Source organism: Dama dama, chromosome 10 (genome assembly GCF_033118175.1).
Source record: "Dama dama isolate Ldn47 chromosome 10, ASM3311817v1, whole genome shotgun sequence".
NCBI classification, from domain to species: Eukaryota; Metazoa; Chordata; class Mammalia; order Artiodactyla; family Cervidae; genus Dama; species Dama dama.
In genome coordinates this window covers 15,033,417-15,051,546 of record NC_083690.1, presented here as the reverse complement: position 1 = coordinate 15,051,546, position 18,130 = coordinate 15,033,417, and the positions used below count along the sequence as shown (strand labels likewise).

General features: G+C 44.2%; 1 protein-coding gene and 2 pseudogenes across 1 annotated transcript; 1 reads left to right on the top strand and 2 right to left on the bottom strand.

Annotated features, from left to right (window-relative positions):
- On the top strand, positions 1–2,314 carry LOC133064025 (heterogeneous nuclear ribonucleoprotein C-like; annotated as a pseudogene).
- Positions 2,315–3,217: 903 nt separating this feature from the next.
- On the bottom strand, positions 3,218–17,922 carry LOC133063468 (MAGE-like protein 2). The gene is made up of 2 exons (XM_061152882.1): positions 15,713–17,922; positions 3,218–9,940 (listed from the first exon to the last, which is right to left on the bottom strand). The coding sequence occupies exon 1, from the start codon at positions 17,753–17,755 to the stop codon at positions 15,761–15,763; it is 1,995 nt and encodes a 664-aa protein (XP_061008865.1). The 5' UTR covers positions 17,756–17,922; the 3' UTR covers positions 3,218–9,940; positions 15,713–15,760.
- LOC133064023 (cytochrome c oxidase subunit 7A2, mitochondrial-like) lies at positions 13,283–13,508 on the bottom strand (annotated as a pseudogene).
- Positions 17,923–18,130: the final 208 nt, after the last annotated feature.

The window sequence follows — 18,130 nt, the reverse complement described above, 5'->3', positions numbered from 1 at the left end:
ATGAAGGCAAAAGAGGAGAGTGAAAAAGCTGGCTTTAAACCCACCATTCAAAAAACTACCTTGGCATCTGCTCCTATGACTTCATGGCAAATAGATGGGTGAAACGTGGAAACAGTAACAGATTTCATTTTCTTGGACTCCAAAATCACTGCAGATGGTGACTGTAGCCACGAAATTAAGACACTTGCTCCTTGGAAGTAAAGCTCTGAGAAACCTAGACAGCATATTAAAAAGCAGAGACACGTTTTGTGATGAGGTGAAGACTGAGTGATTGCGACCACGTTGCCGACCTCCAGCAGTAATCGGCTTCTCCACGTAGAACTCAGGAGTAGGAGATTCAAAATCAAATCTCTTCTCCCTTCCCCCTCCTGTGACAATTTTTTTGATCTTCAGCTACGTTTTTCAGCTTTGTGAGGCACCATATCATCAGAGACAATGGCCAGCAATGTTACCAACAAGACGGATCCTTGCTCCATGAACTCTCATATATTCATTGGGAATCTCAATACCCTTGTGGTCAAGAAATCTGATGTGGAGGCAATCTTCTCAAAAGACAGCAAAATTGTGGGTTGCTCTGTTCATAGGGGTTTTGCCTTCGTTCAGTGTGTTAATGAGAGAAATACCTGAGCTGCTGTGGCAGGAGAGGATGGGAGAATGATTGCTGGCCAGGTCGTAGATATTAATCTGGCTGCAGAGCCAAAAGTGAACCGAGGAAAAGCAGGTGTGAAACGATCTGCAGCAGAGATTACGGGTCAGTACCAGAACACCCTTCTCCGTCCCCTCCACTCAGCTCATCTTCTGCCTTGGACTGCGACTTTCAACAGGATTGTTATGACAGGATGTACAGTTACCCAGCACGTGTTCCTCCTCCTCCTCCTATTGCTCGGGCTGTAGTGCCCTCAAAACGCCAGCTGGTATCAGGAAACACCTCACGAAGGGGCAAACATGGCTTCAATTCTAAGAGCGGACAGCGGGGATCTTCCTCTAAGTCTGGAAAGTTGAAAAGAGATGACCTTCAGACCACTAAGAAGGAGTTAACCCAGATAAAACAAAAAGTGAATCCTTTACTGGAAAGCCTGGAAAAAAGATTGAAAAGGAACAGAGCTAATAAGGAGTGGAGATGAAGAAGGGTAAGTCAGAAGAGGAGCGGAGCGGCAGCTCCCTGAAGCAAGATGAGACTAATGTGAAGATGGAGTCTGAGTGGGGAGTGCAGATGACTCTGCTGAGGAGGGGGACCTACTGGATGATGACGATAATGAAGATCGGGGGGATGACCAGCTGGAGTTGATCAAGGATGATGAAAAAGAGGCTGAGGAAGGAGAGGATGACAGAGACAGCGCCAGTGGCGAGGATGACTCTTAAGCACATAGCGGGGTTTAGAAATCTTGTCCCATTATTTCTTTACCTAGGTGCTTGTCTAAGATCAAAATTTTCACCAGATCCTCTCCCCTAGTATCTTCAGCACATGCTCACTGTTCTCTCCACCCTTGTCCTTCCCATGTTCATTAATTCATATTGCCCTGCACCTAGTCCCATCTTCACTTCCTTTGACCCTCCTAGTAGTTGTGTTAAGTCTTTACCCTGTAATTTTTGCATTAATTTTGATATGTCTTTATGACTTAACAATAAAAAGGATGTATCAACTGTCTCCAAAATAATCTCTTGTTATAGAGGGCGTACAGTTCTTTCAATTCATACAGTAGCTGCTTCGCTAAGTACAAAGGCAATCTCATTAGTTGAGTAGAACCGGACAGCAGCTTTGAGTTAGAAGTATGTGTGTTATACCCCACATAAGAGTGCTATGTGGGGCTGTTCAACACAAATGTAACAATGTATTTTTGTAAATGAGAGTTAGCATGTTAAATGCACCCTCTAGAAAAATAACTAGTGACAGTGTCAGACTTTATTTTTTGGGGCTCCAAAATCACTGCAGATGGTGATTGCAGCCATGAAATTAAAAGACACTGACTCCTTGGAAGGAAAGTTATGACCAACCTAGACAGCATGTTAAAAAGAGAGACATTACTTTGCCAACAAAGTTCCGTCTAGTCAAGGCTATGGTTTTTCCAGTGGTCATGTATGGATGTGAGAGTTGGACTGTGAAGAAAGCTGAGCGCTGAAGAATTGATGCTTTTGAACTGTGGTGTTGGAGAAGACTCTTGAGAGTCCCTTTGGACTGCAAGGAGATCCAACCAGTCCATCCTAAAGGAGATCAGTCCTGGGTGTTCATTGGAGGGACTGATGCTGAGGCTGAAACTCCAGTACTTTGGCCACCTCATGCGAAGAGTTGACTCATTGGAAAAGACCCTGATGCTGGGAGGGATTGGGGACAGGAGGAGAAGGGGATGACAGAGGATCGGATGGCTGGATGGCATCACCGACTCAATGGACATGAGTTTGAGTAAACTCCGGGAGTTGGTGATAGACAGGGAGGCCTGGCGTGCTGTGATTCATGGGGTCGCAAAGAGTTGAACATGACTGAGCAACTGAACTGAACTGAACTGAATAGTCTTAAGATTTGTTTTTTAAAGTTGATACTGTGGGTTATTTTTGTGAACAACCTGATGTTTGGGACCTTTTTTTTCTCTCAAAATAAACAAGTCTTTATTAAACCAGGAATTTGGAGGGGGAAAAAAAAAAGCAGAGACATCACTTTGACAACAAAGGTCCATATAGTGAAAGCTATGGTATTTCTAGTAATTATGTACAGATGTGAGAGTTAAACCATAAAGAAGGCTGAGCACCAAAGAATTGATGCTTTTGAACTGTGGTGTTGGAGAAGACTCTTGAGAGTCCCTTGGACAGCAAGGCAATCAAACCAGTCAATCCTAAAGGAAATCATCCCTGAATATTGGAAGGACTGATGCTGAAGCTAATGATCCAGTACTTTGACTACCTGATGCAAAGAACTGACTGATTGGAAAAGATCCTGATGCTGGGAGAGATTGAAGGCAGGAGGAGAAGGGGTTGACAGAGGATGAGACGGTTGGATGGCATCACCAACTCAATGGACATAAGTCTGAGCAAACTCAGGGAGATAGTGAAAGACAGGGAAGCCTGGCGTGCTGCAGTCCATGCGGTCGCAGAGTCAAACATGACTGAGCAACTGAATATCAACGAGGTGAACTTTTAGTCCAATTGAAGTCACAAAACATATATGAAACAACTGGAGGCCAAAGAGGTAAAACAATATACAAAATTATATCACGAACAGTCATACAGTTTCCATTTCTGCCTTTAATATTCTTTGGAAGACGTGGGCTCCATCCCTGGGCCAGGAAGATCTCCAACCCACTCCAGTATTTTTGCCTGGAAAATCCCATGGACAGAGAAACCTGGTGGGCCACAGTACATGGGATCACAAAGAGTCGGACCGGGCTGAAGTGATTTAGCACACAAGTACAAATCTATTAAGTCCTTTAAAGGAGGTAACATGGTACTTGTTGCTGGGTTCTATAAAGTGCATAATTTACATCTGTTTCCCTGAGAAAGTGATTATTGAATCAAAAATTTAAAAACCACTAAGGGTGAAAGGGTCAACAGGCTATGTGGGGATAGCGCTTTTAAACCAAGGAGAAAAGTGTGTGCAAGACCCCATGGCGAGAGAAGAATAGGGGATATGAGTTAGGATTTGAGTCCAACAGTCCAGGGTTACGGTAATAGTCCTCTGGAGGAAGGTGGTGGTGGTTGAGAAGAGAATCCATTGAGAAAACAGTCATAATTGGAATCTTGAAATAAATGAATGATTGGGAACCCTTTTGTAATGCAAATATGTGTTCCTTTCCCTTCTTAATATTCAAATATGTTAGCTTTTTGCAATGCAAGACACAAAGTACAAAAATCTAAGCTGAGTGGATGTTACATTTCAGAAGTAATGTATTATTTGTAGCAGTTCACCATAATATAGGGCTTCCCTTGTGGCTCAGCTAGTAAAGAATCCACCTGCAATGCAGGAGACCTGGGTTCGATCCCTGGGTTGGGAAGATTCCCTGGAGAAGGGAAAGGCTACCCACTCCAGTGTTCTGGTCTGGAGAATTCCATGGACAATCCATGGGGTTGCAAAGAGTTGGACACGACTGAGCGATTTTCACTTTCACCATAATATAATCTGATAATGGTACTGGAAAAACTTCTCCATACTGTTGCTGAACTCACGTTCACCTGCTCCTCGCTAAAGAATCCAATACCAAAAGACAAGTGTCAGGTAAAAGGAAAGACAGTTTATGGAGGAGGATGGCAATCCTGGGGAGAAGGTGGATCCACGAACCCAAAATAATTCCGGAGTTTGCTCAAACCTATGTCCGTTGAGTCAGTGATGCTACCTAATCATTTCATCCTCTGCCACCCCTTTCTCCTTTTGCCTTCAATCTTTCTCAGTATCAGGGTCTTTTCCAATGAGTTAGCTCTTCACATCAGGTGGCCAAAGTATTGGAGCTTCAGCATCAGTCCTTCCAATGAATATTCAGGGTTGATTTCCTTTAGGATTAACTGGTTTGATCTCCTTGCTGTCCAAGGGACTCTCAAGTCTTTTCTAGCACCACAATTCAAAAGCATCAGTTCCTCAGTGCTCAGGCTTCTTTATGGTCCAACTCTCACACCTGTACATGACTACTGGAAAAACCATAGCTTTGATTATATATACTTTTGTTAACTTGAGAGAAACTTTAAAAGGGAAGGGGGACAGATAAAGGGAAGGTACTGAAAAAGATTCATGGTATCCTGCTAGTCACTTTTGAAAAAAGCACAGACTTGTATAAAAATATATGCTGGGTTTTGCACAGACTCTCTGGATAGATGTTCCAGACACTAAAAACAATGTTTGCTTCTGGAAAAGGGCCATTAAGGATTGGGGAGCAGGGGGGGTGGGATTCAAAAGCTGAAGGAAGATTTACTTTTCACTGTATAGCTTTTAGTACTATTTCCCTTTTTCTTTGCTAACCATGTTCCTGTACTCCATCCTTAAAAAAATTAAAATGTTTGGGTAATAAAGTAAAAAGATTCATTGTCCTTTCTGAGCTCAAATTCAAATCTCTGAGATAATGTATTTTTTAAGGAAACTACAACACAATGAAATAATTATACTGATTTGCTAGAAGGAGGACTCATACTCAGGGCTGTCAGATTTTAGTTCAGTCTCTGCCACTAACTAGGTATAGGCAGATCACTTACGATTTTCACTTGTTTATTTGGGGGCAGGGAATGGACTAAACAGCCTTTGGAATTGTTAAAGTCAATGCTCAATCACTAGTGGCTGATTGGGCAATATGTATTTATTAGGTCCAAATTTATTATTGCTTTTAAATATTTATTAAAATGGAAACAACCAAAATGTCCATCAATAGGAAGCAAGTGAAATTATAATACATCTATTCAATGGAATACTGTGTTCATAAAAAAAAAAAGGAAGCTCTTTAACACCCAAAATAGAAAGATCTCTGAGATACATATTAAGTTTTAAAAAGCATGTAAAGAAACACTAGAATGTATAAGCACTTTATGTTTATAAATGATATATATACAATGAATGCATTATATATATGCTTGAATGAAAGGGTTTATAAGAAATCAGTAACATTTTTAAACATTATGTATTTATGTAATTATATATTTATTTTTAAATTATGTATTTAAAATATTTACTAAATTATGTTTGTGTATTTAAATTGTTTATAATTATGTATGTATAAAGTATGTATTTAAATTATGTGTTTGAATTACGTATTTATTGGATGCACTGGGTTCATTGATGCTGCACTGGCTTTCTCTAGCTGCAGTGCTCAGGTTTCTCATTGCAGCAATTCCTCTTGTTGCAGAGCACTGGACCTAGGGAGTGAGGACTTCAGGAGTTGTGGCATGGGCTTAGTTGCTCTGCGGCATTTGGGATCTTCCTGGACCAGGGATCGAACTCGTCTCCCCTGCACTGGCAGGCAGATTCTTAACCACTGGTCCACCAGGGAAGCCCCTAATAACATTTTTGATGTCTATCAGTAGCAATGTTCTGAAGGTTGAAGGGAGGCTTTAATATGTGCTATTTTATGCTTTTTGGATTTTGCAATATGGAATTACATTACCTAGTCAAAGATTTAAACTTTAAAAACTTGTTCATCCTATGAAACTTTTTATTTCTATGTCACTTTTTAAAAATTGAAGTCTAGTTGATGTATGATATTATGTTATAAGTGTACAACATGGTGATACTAGTTAAGGTTATACTCCATCTAGAGCTGTTATAAAATATTGGCTGTATTCCTTGTGCTGCACAATATAGCCTTGTGGCCTATTTTACACATAATAGTTTGTATCTCTCGCTCCACCACACCTTGTCTCGCCTCTCCCCACTGGTACCCGCTAGCTTGTTCTCTGTATCTGAGTCTGTTTCTTTTTTGTTATACTCACTAGTTTGTTGTGTTTGTTTAGATTCTACATACAGCTGATATACAGCATTTGTTTTTCTCTGACTTATTTCACTTAGCATAATGCCCTCCAAGTCCATCCATGTTGTTCAAATGGCAACATTTTATTCTTTAATGGCTGAGTAGTATAAAAATACTTCTTTTAAACTGAGGGTAAGATAAACCAGAAGAGTCTAGTGTTTTCACTTTATTGTATGTTTACTGATTGATTCATACATGTATGTTTTTAGTAAGATTTGTTTCTTCTTCATGTCAAGGCCTGTGCGGAGTCCTGGCTAGGGGTGCAGCTCTGCTCTAGGCAGCCAGTCACTTGGGGACCCAGTGTTTGTAAAATACCCAAGTACCTGTATTTACTAAGATGGTTGTAAAGTTGTTTCTATTTTTCCTTCAAGGTGACTATCTGCTTCTCAGCATTGGTGGCGCTTGAGGCTCACTAATCACAATTCTTAAGAACCAACTCTATTTACCCAAGATAAAATCCAATCATACTAGTATTGATTAGCCTCTGCAAGATAAAAGGCTCTTCTGCAGGTTCCTGAAATGTGTGTATGTACACACACTCTGCCCTCCAAGAATGTCCTTTGCACTTACTTGGTCCCTTATTCTGCACTACATTAAAGTTGATTTTTCTCTGAATTCCTAACTATAGCTCTTGAATTCTTAAAACAACTCTGCTGAGACTTCCCTGGTGGTCCAGTGGCTAAGATTCCATACTCCCAATGCAGGGGGCCTGGGTTCGATACTTGGTCAAGGAACTAGATTCCACATGTTGCAACTAAGACCTGGTACAGCCAAATAAATAAACAATAAAATTAAAAACAGCAACAACAAAACACCTGCGCTTACCTGGTGCATAATTTTATATACAGAAGCTCAGCTGTTGCATATATTTATTACTTAAAAATAAATCTATGTATATTAAATGGTTTATAAATTGCTGGTTTAATCCAATTATTCTTTTTGGATTGTGGTCAAATACACAAAGTTTTGGTGGTACTAGTGGTAAAGAACCTGCCTGCCAATGCAGGAGACGTTAAGAGACACGGGTTCTATCCCTGAGTCAGAAAGATCCCCTAGAGGAAGGCATGGCAGCCCACTCCAGTATTCCTGCCTGGAGAATCCCATGGAAAGAGAAGCCTGGTGGGCTACAGTCCATGGGGTTGCAAAGAGTTGGATACGACTGAAGCAACTTAGCACGCAGGCATGCACACATAAAATTTACCATCTTAAACCATTCTCAAATGTACAGTTCAGTAGTGTTAAGTACATTCACACTGTTGTACAACCGATCTCCATAACCCTTTTCATCTGAAATTCTGTACCCGTTAAACAACTGCCCATCCCACCCCCCCCCCCCCACTATCCCCAGACTCTGGAAACCATCACTCTTCTTTCTGTCTCTGTGAGTTTGATTTTCTGACATGAGAAACCTTATATAGGTGGATTCACACAGCATATGTCTTGTTGTAACTGGCTTACTTCACTTAGCATAATGTCCTGCCATTATTCTTTTTTCCAAGTTATCTGCCATGCATAAAGGCTTCCAGCTTGAGTTAATTTTTAAAAATTCTGAACACAAAAATACTGAAGCATGGGACAGAAAATGGGAAGAAATATAAAAACAACTAACACTTTTGGAAGGGTTGATAAAACATACCATGCCACATACTTTTGCTTGTAATTGGAAATCTAAAAAAAGAAATTATCCCTATATTAGAGCATTCTTGCATAAATAATCCAATGATACAAAGAACATAAAAGGAGAACAGTCCCACATGAATTTTAATTATCATTAATCAGTTCAGTTCAGTCACTCAGTTGTGTCCGACTCTTTGCGACCCCAGCAACTGCAGCATGCCAGGCCTCCCTGTCCATCACCAACTCCCGGAGTCCACCCAAACCCATGTCCATTGAGTCAGTGATGCCATCCAACCATCTCATCCTCTGTCATCCCCTTCTCCTCCTGCCCTCAATCGTTCCCAACATCAGGGTCTTTTCAAATGAGTCAGCTCTTCGCATCAGGTGGCCAAAGTATTGGAGTTTCAGCTTCAGCATCAGTCCTTCTAATGAGTATTCAGGACTCATTTCCTTTAGGATGGACTGGTTGGATCTCCTTGCAGTCCAAGGGACTCTCAAGAGTCTTCTCCAACATCACAGTTCAAAAGCATCAATTCTTCGGTGCTCAGCTTTCTTTATAGTCCAACTCTCACATCCATACATGTCTACTGGAAAAACCATAGCCTTGACTAGACGGACCTTTGTTGTCAAAGTCTCTGATTTTTAATATGCTGTCTAGGTTGGTCATAACTTTCCTTCCAAGGAGTATCTTTTAATTTCATGGCTGCAATCACCATCTGCAGTGATTTTGGAACCCAGAAAAATAAAGTCAGCCACTGTTTCCACATCTATCTGCCATGAAGAGATGGGACCAGATGCCATGATCTTAGTTTTCTGAATGTTGAGCTTTAAGCCAACTTTTTCCCTCTCCTCTTTCACTTTCATCAACAGTCTCTTTAGTTCTTCTTCACTTTCTGCCATAAGTGTGGTGTTATCTGCATATCTGAGGTTATTGATATTTCTCCCAGCAATCTTGATTCCAGCTTGTGCTTTTTCCAGCCCAGCGTTACTCATGATGTACTCTGCATATAAATTAAATAAGCAGAGTGACAATATACAGCCTTGACATACTCTTTTTCCTATTTGGAACCAGTCTGTCATTCCATGTCCAGTTCTAACTGTTGCTTCCTGACCTGCATACAGGTTTCTCAAGAGGCAGGTCAGGTAGTCTGGTATTCCCATCTCTTTCAGAATTTTCCAGTTTATTGTGATCCACACAGTCAAAGGCTTTGGCATAGTCAATAAAATAGAAATAGATATTTTTCTGGAACTCTTGCTTTTTTGATGATCCAACAGATATTGGCAATTTGGGGTCTGGTTCCTTTGCCTTTTCTAAAACCAGCTTGAACATCTGGAAGTTATCATTAATATATGCAATCAAATCAGCAGTTTTAAATCCTTGGGAAAAAGGGAAACTCCTGCTATTTAAAACAAATGAACATACAAATTGTAATACATTGATTGTACTAATCTTTCTGATAGCTTGATGAGGCCATACAGTATCCTTAAAAAAGAAGCCACATTTTTCAATGTCCATTTCTGTGGGATTTGTCCTTATATCTTTACCCAAAGTGTGTGACATTATTTTCCACTTAGAATGCTGGAATGCTTTCACAAGAGAAATCTATTTTAAAAACTAACTTATTTTAAAACAAAGTTCATTTGGGCTGTTCAACAAACTGTTCATTGGCACAGTTTATTATGGCTTAAAATTCTGATAATGTCTTTATTATCTGAGGCTGGAACATTCTCCCCAACCCTGAAACGTATACTTGGCAGAGGCAGTCTGGTTACGTTTGCTGGTCTGAGATAGGTCAGGACTCCAGCTGGAGGTTTCCAAAATGAGGTGAAGGTAAGTATTTGTGCTTTTACAAACTTGGTGTTGAAATCTGGAGGAATACTGGTGGGTTCTGGAAAGAAAAAAGCAATTTTGAGATGAGAGTGGAACAAAAAATTTAAAAAGTTGTTGATTTTCATTCTCACTGGAAGTAGAGCTTTAAATGGAGAACTAAGCCACAGACTGATCCAGGGTATTACAGCTTGTTATGACTAACAGGCTTAAGAAAAACACTCATTAATAACTATTGCTTGCAGGGAAAGCGTATCATATACACTTTATAACAAATTATACATTAATTATATATCCATTCCAGCTTCTCCATTTTTATGACATTGAAAGAATTACATAACCTTCCAAAATCAAATCTCCTTTCCTTAAAGTAGAGATAAGAGTGGTGCCTGTCTCTGATTGTTGTGACAAATGAGATAAAGCCTGTAAGTTACTTGGCACAGTGGGCAATGTATGATGAACACCCAATAAATGCTAGCTACTATTATTAACAAATGCCCCGTGTGTGTGTGTGTGTGTGTGTGTTGATTCCGAATTATACAAAATGGGAACACAAAGATGAATAAAACAAAGGTGAATGAGATCCTCATGGTCTAGTGGAGAAGTGACTACTACTACTTAAGAGGTAGTGAATCTGGGACTTCCCTGGGGGTCGAGAGGCCAAGACTCCACGTTCTCAAGTAGGGGGCCCAGAATCAATCCCTGGTCAGGGAACTAGATCTCACATGCCACAACTAGAGATCCACTGCAGCCAAATAAATGTTGGTGTGGTGTGTTTTTTTGAAGAAGAAGAAAAAAAAGAGGCAATGAGTCATCTGAGGATCAAAACAAGATTTTTCTTTAAGCATTCCATGAATTATAGCATAATTTTTTTTTTATTCTAGATCAGGGTTTCTCAACCTCACACTGATGATGTGGGATAGTTCTGCGCTGCGAGGGGCTGGCCTGAGCAGCCTAGGGTCTGGCAGCACATCTGGCCTCCACTCACCAGCTGCCAGCAGCGCCTCTTCCCAGTCTCCACACCTGCTCTGCCGCAGGCTGTGGCTGTGAGCCTCCAAGACCAAATCCAGGCATCAGTTTCTACTCCGGGCTCTCCCCAGAGCTCCCAGGGCCTGCCTGCCTGGCCAGCGGTCTGCTCAGGGCCTGAACATTACCACCTGAGCACTCTAAACTCCGCAGTCGGCAGATGGCAGGCACCCAATGGTGGAATCACAATCGGGGAGTCAGGGACTGGGCAGACCAGCTCTCCTCTGGCCAGCAGACGACAAGGAGATGGGCCAGGTTCTCCGAGAGGAAAGAATGCACCCTGGGACCTGGGTGTCACTGGGGCAGAGTGAAGTACAGCATGTTGCCTGCGAACCTGACTGGCCAGGCCAGCCTCCCTCTGCCTTAGGCCAGCTGCTCGTGGTCAGGTGGGTGATTCCAGCTGAGGCAACTGGAGTCAAAGCAGCTGTACAACCCACCCCCCAGCGAGTGGGGGTGGGGGTGGGGGTGGGCTGGAGCAGTTACTCTCTTGTTATACAAGCAGCCACGTAATAGCCCAGATTTTCCCTTTTGACCCACCGAGCCTAAAATATTTACCATCTGGGCTTTTATAGAAAAAAATATTGCCAACCTCCATTTTATTTTATTTATTTATTTTTCACCGCATGGCATGTGGGATCTCAGTTCCCACCAGGGAAGTCTCAGCCTCCATGTTAGATAAGTACTCATCCTACTGTCAATATAAAGAAATGTATCAAAATGGTGTCATCCTACCTGATGGTATCTTGAGACAGGAAGACAAGAGCATAGCCATTTTGGAAAAGGACCGGGCAAGGGCCTTGAGAAAAACAGGCCTTATGAGCTAAAGAACAAAGGCCCCAGGGGCCTGGGGCTCAGAGACAAAAAACCGGGCCAGCGGGAATGAAAGATTAACTTCATCTCTGTTACACTAAGGAGTACACCTAGTTGCCACAAGACAAGAAGCTCAACTATAAATTGTAACCTTATCTGTTCCTGTGCTTTCTTACAGAAAATTCTCATGCATTTCTTCCCCTCACAGAAGCACTCCCTATTCCGGAGCCACCTGCTGATAACCAAAGAAGGTTGACGACTTCTGGAAGTCATCAGTACTCTATCAGACAAACCCTCCCTTTTGTCATAAAAGCAACTCACCCTTTCTACTCCAGGAGCTGAAAGTTTTGTTTTGTAGTTGTGTGTTTTTTTCTTTTCCACTTTTTCCTTTGTGTACAAGCTATCTCTTTTAATAAAAAGCTTTTCTTGGGACTTCCCTGGTGGTACAGTGGATAAGAATCCACCTGCCAATGCAAGGGACATAGATTCGATCCCCGGTCCAGGAAGATTCCACATGACATGAAGCAACTAAGCTGGTGAGCCACAATTGCTGAAGCACCCACACCCAAGAGCCTGTGCTCTGCAACAAGACAAGCCACTGCAATACGAAGCCTGTGCACCACAACCGGAGAGTAATCCCCACTTGTTGCAGCTAGAGAAAGCCTGCACGCAGCAATGAAGACCCAGCACAGCCAAAACAGAAATACACACAAAAATAAGTAAATAAATTATATATATAAAAAAAGCTTTCCTTGCCTACGCTTCCCTTTCCTTGGGGAAACGATACTCATTTCTATGGTAGTGCTGTCCAAGAAGCTATAAAGGGCCTGGCAACCACCTTTGTAGCCAAAGGAAAATGCTGTGCCCAAGTAAATAAGCACTGACAGTGTCTTCCAGGGTGAATACCCAAAGAGCCTACACTCCAGTCAGAAACTGTTGCGAACATCAAAGAGGGCTGTTTTCAGCTTAGAACTAGCTGGGAGAGAATTTAGCAATCATTCGCTAATTATTGGCCTATTGCCATTACTTTATAACGGAGCATGCAGGTAGAATTATGAACGCAATTACCCTTCTTAAAAAGCCAGCAAGAGGACTTCCTGGTGGTACAATGGATAAGAATCCACCTGCCAATGCAGGAGAAACTGATTCGATCCCTGGTGCAGGAAAATCCCACATGCCACGGAGCAGCTAAAGCCCTTGTGCCTGTAGCCTGTGCTCTGCAACAAGACAAGCTACTGCAATGAGAAGCCTGTGCACTGCAATGAAGAGTAGCTCCTGATTGCCGCAACTAAAGAAAGCCCATGTAGGGCAACAAAGACCCAGAACAACCAAAAATAAATAAGCAATTTTTAAACAAGAAGGCCTGCAAAGATTTCTCACTTTCTCACCTCCCAATCTTGGAGTCCCAGGAACTCTTTTTTTCATGGTAAAGACTGCTTTATTGGTGGCAGTTAGTACAAGTCAATAAATATTGATCCCCCCAAAACTCAGTTATTTATCAGATAACTGGTTTCATGGTGAGCTGAACAGAGTTGAGCCAAGTGACTGCTGGGAGGATAAACTGAAGTCAATCCTGCTTCTTGGGAAATGAAGTCGTAGTCAGTCAATATATGGCATAGGCCATTCCATCAACTTTAAGAATCATGGTGGCTCTATACAGGAGGGCATCAGCTAGCCCACTTTTCAGATGCACTGGAATGCCATTACCTTCCTCAAACAGCTTTTGTTTCCCTGGAACCTTATGCTCAAACTGCCTGGGTAATCTGACGAAGAGCCAGCAGATTCCGCAGCATCTTGGCTCAGTTACTGCCCACTAACCTCGACAACCGACCACCAGGAACGAAAACCCCCAAGCACTCTTGACTACAGCCTCAGATTATCCTTTCCCAAGTGTGTTCCCAGCAGGTCACGGACTGTTAAACCTCTGAGTCTTTCTGTTGATTTTTCCCCATGCATGGAATGTTCTGTCTTCTTCATCCAATGGATACCTCTGGGTCTTCGTTGCTATGCACAGGCTTTAGATCAAAAACCCCTCACCCAGCCCACACCTCTATTCTGGAAGACCAAGTAGACTTGTGTTACAGCACTTGTTGTGTGTGTGTGTGCGCTCAGTCGCTCAGTCATGTCTGACTCTTTGCGACCCCATGGACTGTAGCCCACCAGCTCCTCTGTCCATGGGGTTTTCCAGGCAAGAATACTGAGCAGGTTTGCTGTTTCCTCCTCCAGGGGATCTTCACTGTGTTAATTATTCCTAGATCTGCCACCCTTGATAAACACTGAGTGCTTGGAGAACAGGGGCAACTTATCTCTGAATCTCTAACACCTAATGGAATGCCTAGCACTTGATAGAAATTCAACAAATGCCAGGCCAATGAATTAATTATCTGAAAGGCTCTGCATGACAGTTCCTGTCAAAAATAAGGGGTAGACACCAGGCTACCCCTTCTCCTTCCTTGTCTAAAGTGTTCTTCTCTTTAAAGAACATGGTCTCTAAACTTTCTGATGGCAAGGTCTGCAACCTTTGTGTTTATATGTGTTCACCATTATTCCTGGCACTTAGCAAATGCTCCTTCAAGAATTGTATGGAAAATTATTTCAATCATATGAATTAATGGGAAAATGATCTTTTTCAATAACACTAAATCTTTAACTTATGGAATTATTACAATTTGTTAGTGTTTTGCTGTTTAAAAAAAAGAAACCTAAATCACTGAATGTATTTCATTTTAGAATCCACAAGTCCAGATTGTATAAAAATCAAAAGAGCTAAAATGCTTTGCCCCTATGATTATCTATAGAATATATATGTGTGTGTGTGTGTGTATACCTAGAAACTTACACATTCTCTTAAAGGTGAATTGGAGAAAACTGTAAGGAAATTAAGGGTTTGACTTCCATCTAATACTCAGTTGTATTTCAGGTCAGAGATATGAAATAAGGATGAACACCTTCTGGAATGTGTTGGTAGCACGTAAATAAGGAGCATTAACATAATCTCAAAGTATTGCTCTGCTCCATACTCTTCCTCCTTGCACCCCCTCAAGGAATTTATCACACGGGGTTAGAGACAAAGACCAGTATACTGACACTCGGCACTTAAACCACTGAGAAGCAGGGTCACCAATTTTGACCTTCACATGATCTCTTCTATTGTTCTAATTGACAAGGGGTCAGTTGGGAGTTCAATCTCCTCCTCAGCTGTCTTAACCATAACATTCATCTCATAGGTCAGCATAAAGGGTCTTGTGATTCAGTACACATATCCATATGTGTACTATGGTACATAAGTGTATATGATTTAATACAAATAACAAAATGTTTTCCAAATCTCAGAATCTTTCCAAGTTTCAGGCCACGATTAATTTTTACCTTTATGTTGACTCATGTAAAATAATTTTAGTTAAGTAAGTGGATTTCAAAAAGCAACCATCACTATTGGAAACAGAGAAATTAATAATACTGGGCATAGATAGAAGTTATCCACTAAAATAACTTTGTTAATATGAATGGTATTAAGTCCTAGCTGGGTGCAGGTATTGCCCACCAAAGCATCACAGAGATGTTAGAGATCAGTAACCCCAAACTAAGGACATTCTCCTTCATATAATCAAAAAGATTGAAAAAGAACTGAAAAGATCTTCTCCACCAGAAGGCTCACTGCTATTTGTGCTGTGTCCTGTACCACCTAAACTTATCTTGTTTCAGAAACTTGTAGAATCTCCCCACCTTCACACCCCCCCAAACCTTAGAACTCCTGAGTGAAGGTAATTAACACCCTCTGGCTGGTAGAGCCATAAAGCCTTAACAACAATTCATCCACTCAGAGCACTAGGTTTCAAAAACCTACCTAAGTTCAAATAATCGAATCCCTGAAGGAACAGGTCACTTCACCTCCAGTAACTTTATGTGTCTGAACAGAGGCAGTTGAGGAAACCACCACAACACGGACCTGGAAACAGTTAAGGAATACTGCAGGTATTCCTCCTAAATCACTTACTTGGCGGAAGCCTGAGGGCCACTCAGGGAGCTGGGGTCTGCTTCTGTGCTAGATGGAGCGACTCTTCCTCTCCTGGGCCAGGGTGGGGACCAGCCCGGAGGGCTCTGACTGCTGGGCTTGAGCAGCTGGAGCTGGAGACTGAGGAGACAGGGCCGCAGCATCAGGACGGTCCTGACTTAGCTCCTGGTCCGCTGGTGGCGGGGTCTCAAGAGCAACTGGCTCTGTGTGAAACTCCTGGGCAGATGGAGGCTGGCTTGGTCTAATTTCCTGGACTAAAGAGGTGCTCTGGGAGGCCCGCTGGGTGTGATACATGGTCTGAAGCTCCAGAACAGCCTGGGCCACCTGAAGGTCCATAGGCTGGGTCTGCAAAGACTCGGTGGGCAGAACCTGGAGCAGAGAGATGGTGGACAGACTCGGCGACTGGGAGGCCTGAAGAGGTGGTGGTCCAGTTTGACAGACCTCCAAAAGATTCTGAAGCTGACGCTGAGAGGTCACAGGCACCAGGGGGTGGCCCTCAGAGGCCACAGGTACCAGGGGGTGGCCCTCAGGGGCCACAGGCGCCAGGGGGTGGCCCTCAGAGGCCACAGGCGCCAGGGGGTGGCCCTCAGGGGCCACAGGCGCCAGGGGGTGGCCCTCAGGGGCCACAGGCGCCAGGGGGTGGCCCTCAGGGGCCACAGGCGCCAGGGGGTGGCCCTCAGAGGCCACAGGCACCGGGAGCTGGTTCTGAGAGGCCGGAAGCACCAGGGGGTAGCTCTGAGAGACCCTAGGTACCAGGGGCTGGCCCGGAGAGGTCCTAGGCACCAGGGGGTAACTCTGAGAGACCCTGGGCACCAGGGGGTGGCCCTCAGAAGCCACAGGTACCAGGGGGTGGCCCTCAGAAGCCACAGGTACCAGGGGGTGGCCCTCAGAGGCCACAGGCACCGGGAGCTGGCTCTGAGAGGTCACAGGCATCAGGGGGTAGTTCTGAGAGGTACGTATGGTCAGAGGCTGACTTGCAAAGGACAAGGAGACAACAGGCAGGCTCTTAGAGGCAAAGACCACCTGAGGCTGAGTAGTAGAAGTCAGGGGGACAGCAGGCTGTCTTGTAGAAGCAAGAGTGACTGCAGGGGGCTGGCTTGTAGAGGAAACTACAGCTAAGGAAACTACAGACTGGCTCTTAGAAGTCAGGAGAGGTGGAGGCTGGCTAGCAGAGGCCAAAGGGGCTGCAAGTTGGCTCATAGAGACAAGAGTCACTGCAAGGGGCTGGCTCGTAGAGGCCAAGGCAACTACAGGCTGGCTCTTTGAAGTCAGAATAGGGGCAGTTTGGCTCATAGAAGCCAAGGAGACTACGGGCAGGCTCTTAGAAGTCAGAATGACTGGAGTTGGAGGCTGGTCCAGAGGAGATGGTGTGAATGGCTGCACCAGACTGGTCGACGGTCCCTTAACGAACTTTGGGAGACTAGCCTCACGGCCCAGGTCACCAGCATCGGGCACCTGGGAGCAAGCTTCCTTAAAACTTTTGATAGCTTCGGGTTTGGGGAGATCCTTGCTGCAAAAGTCCTGAGCCTCGCCCTTCTCCGCGGCCCCTTCCTCCCGGTCTTTGTCTTGGTCTAGCTGGTTTTCGACCTGGCCCGTGACGGTCATATCCAGAGATGTCTGCCCTTCCAGGAACCTCTGGCGTAGCCGCCGCCGCCGCCGCCGCCGCATCCGCATAAAGGTGTTGGAAACGCTGCCTATGGTGAAAGTGAAGCGGTTGTTGATGGTCTGGCTCAGGACTTCCAGCGTGGATGCGGAAGGCAGGCGGTAGGGGCTGTTCAAGGCCTCTTCAGAAGACAGTTCGATGTTACCGCTGTACCAGAAAGTCCACCAGAGGAGGCTGAGGAAGATCATGCTGGCACCCAGGTAGAGGAATATGTCATAGTAGTGCAAACGGGAGAAGACCCCGGTGAACAGCGTGGCCGCGCCCACCGTGTCGAAGGTGACGCCCAGCCAAAAGAAATGCTTGCAGCGGCCCAGGCACGACCGCTCCTTGGTCTTGGAGACGTGGTTAACCGAAACCTCCATGAGCTCCGACTGTCGCCGCCGCCGCCGCCGGGTCCGCAGAAGCTACCAGGCAAGCGGCGTCGCCACAGGCGGGCAAGGGCCGCTGGGTCGCCATGGCGACGCGTTGGGGACGCGCCAAGAAGGAGGCAGGACGAGAGTTCGGGAAAGCTCGGCCACCACCCACCTGCGCGTAGAGAGGAAAAAAAAAAAATGGCGTCACCTCAGAGCCGGGCGCACGCGCAGTCTGCCCCACCCATCGCCCCGCCCCCAACCCGGGCCGCCTTCTCCGCATGCGCAGTACTTCCTCCGCATGCTCCAGTCGCGTGTCCTTGTGCCGCCTGGGACCTTCGGAGAACCGAGCGTTCACCTCACGTGCTCGGTGTCCCCGCCGTAGGA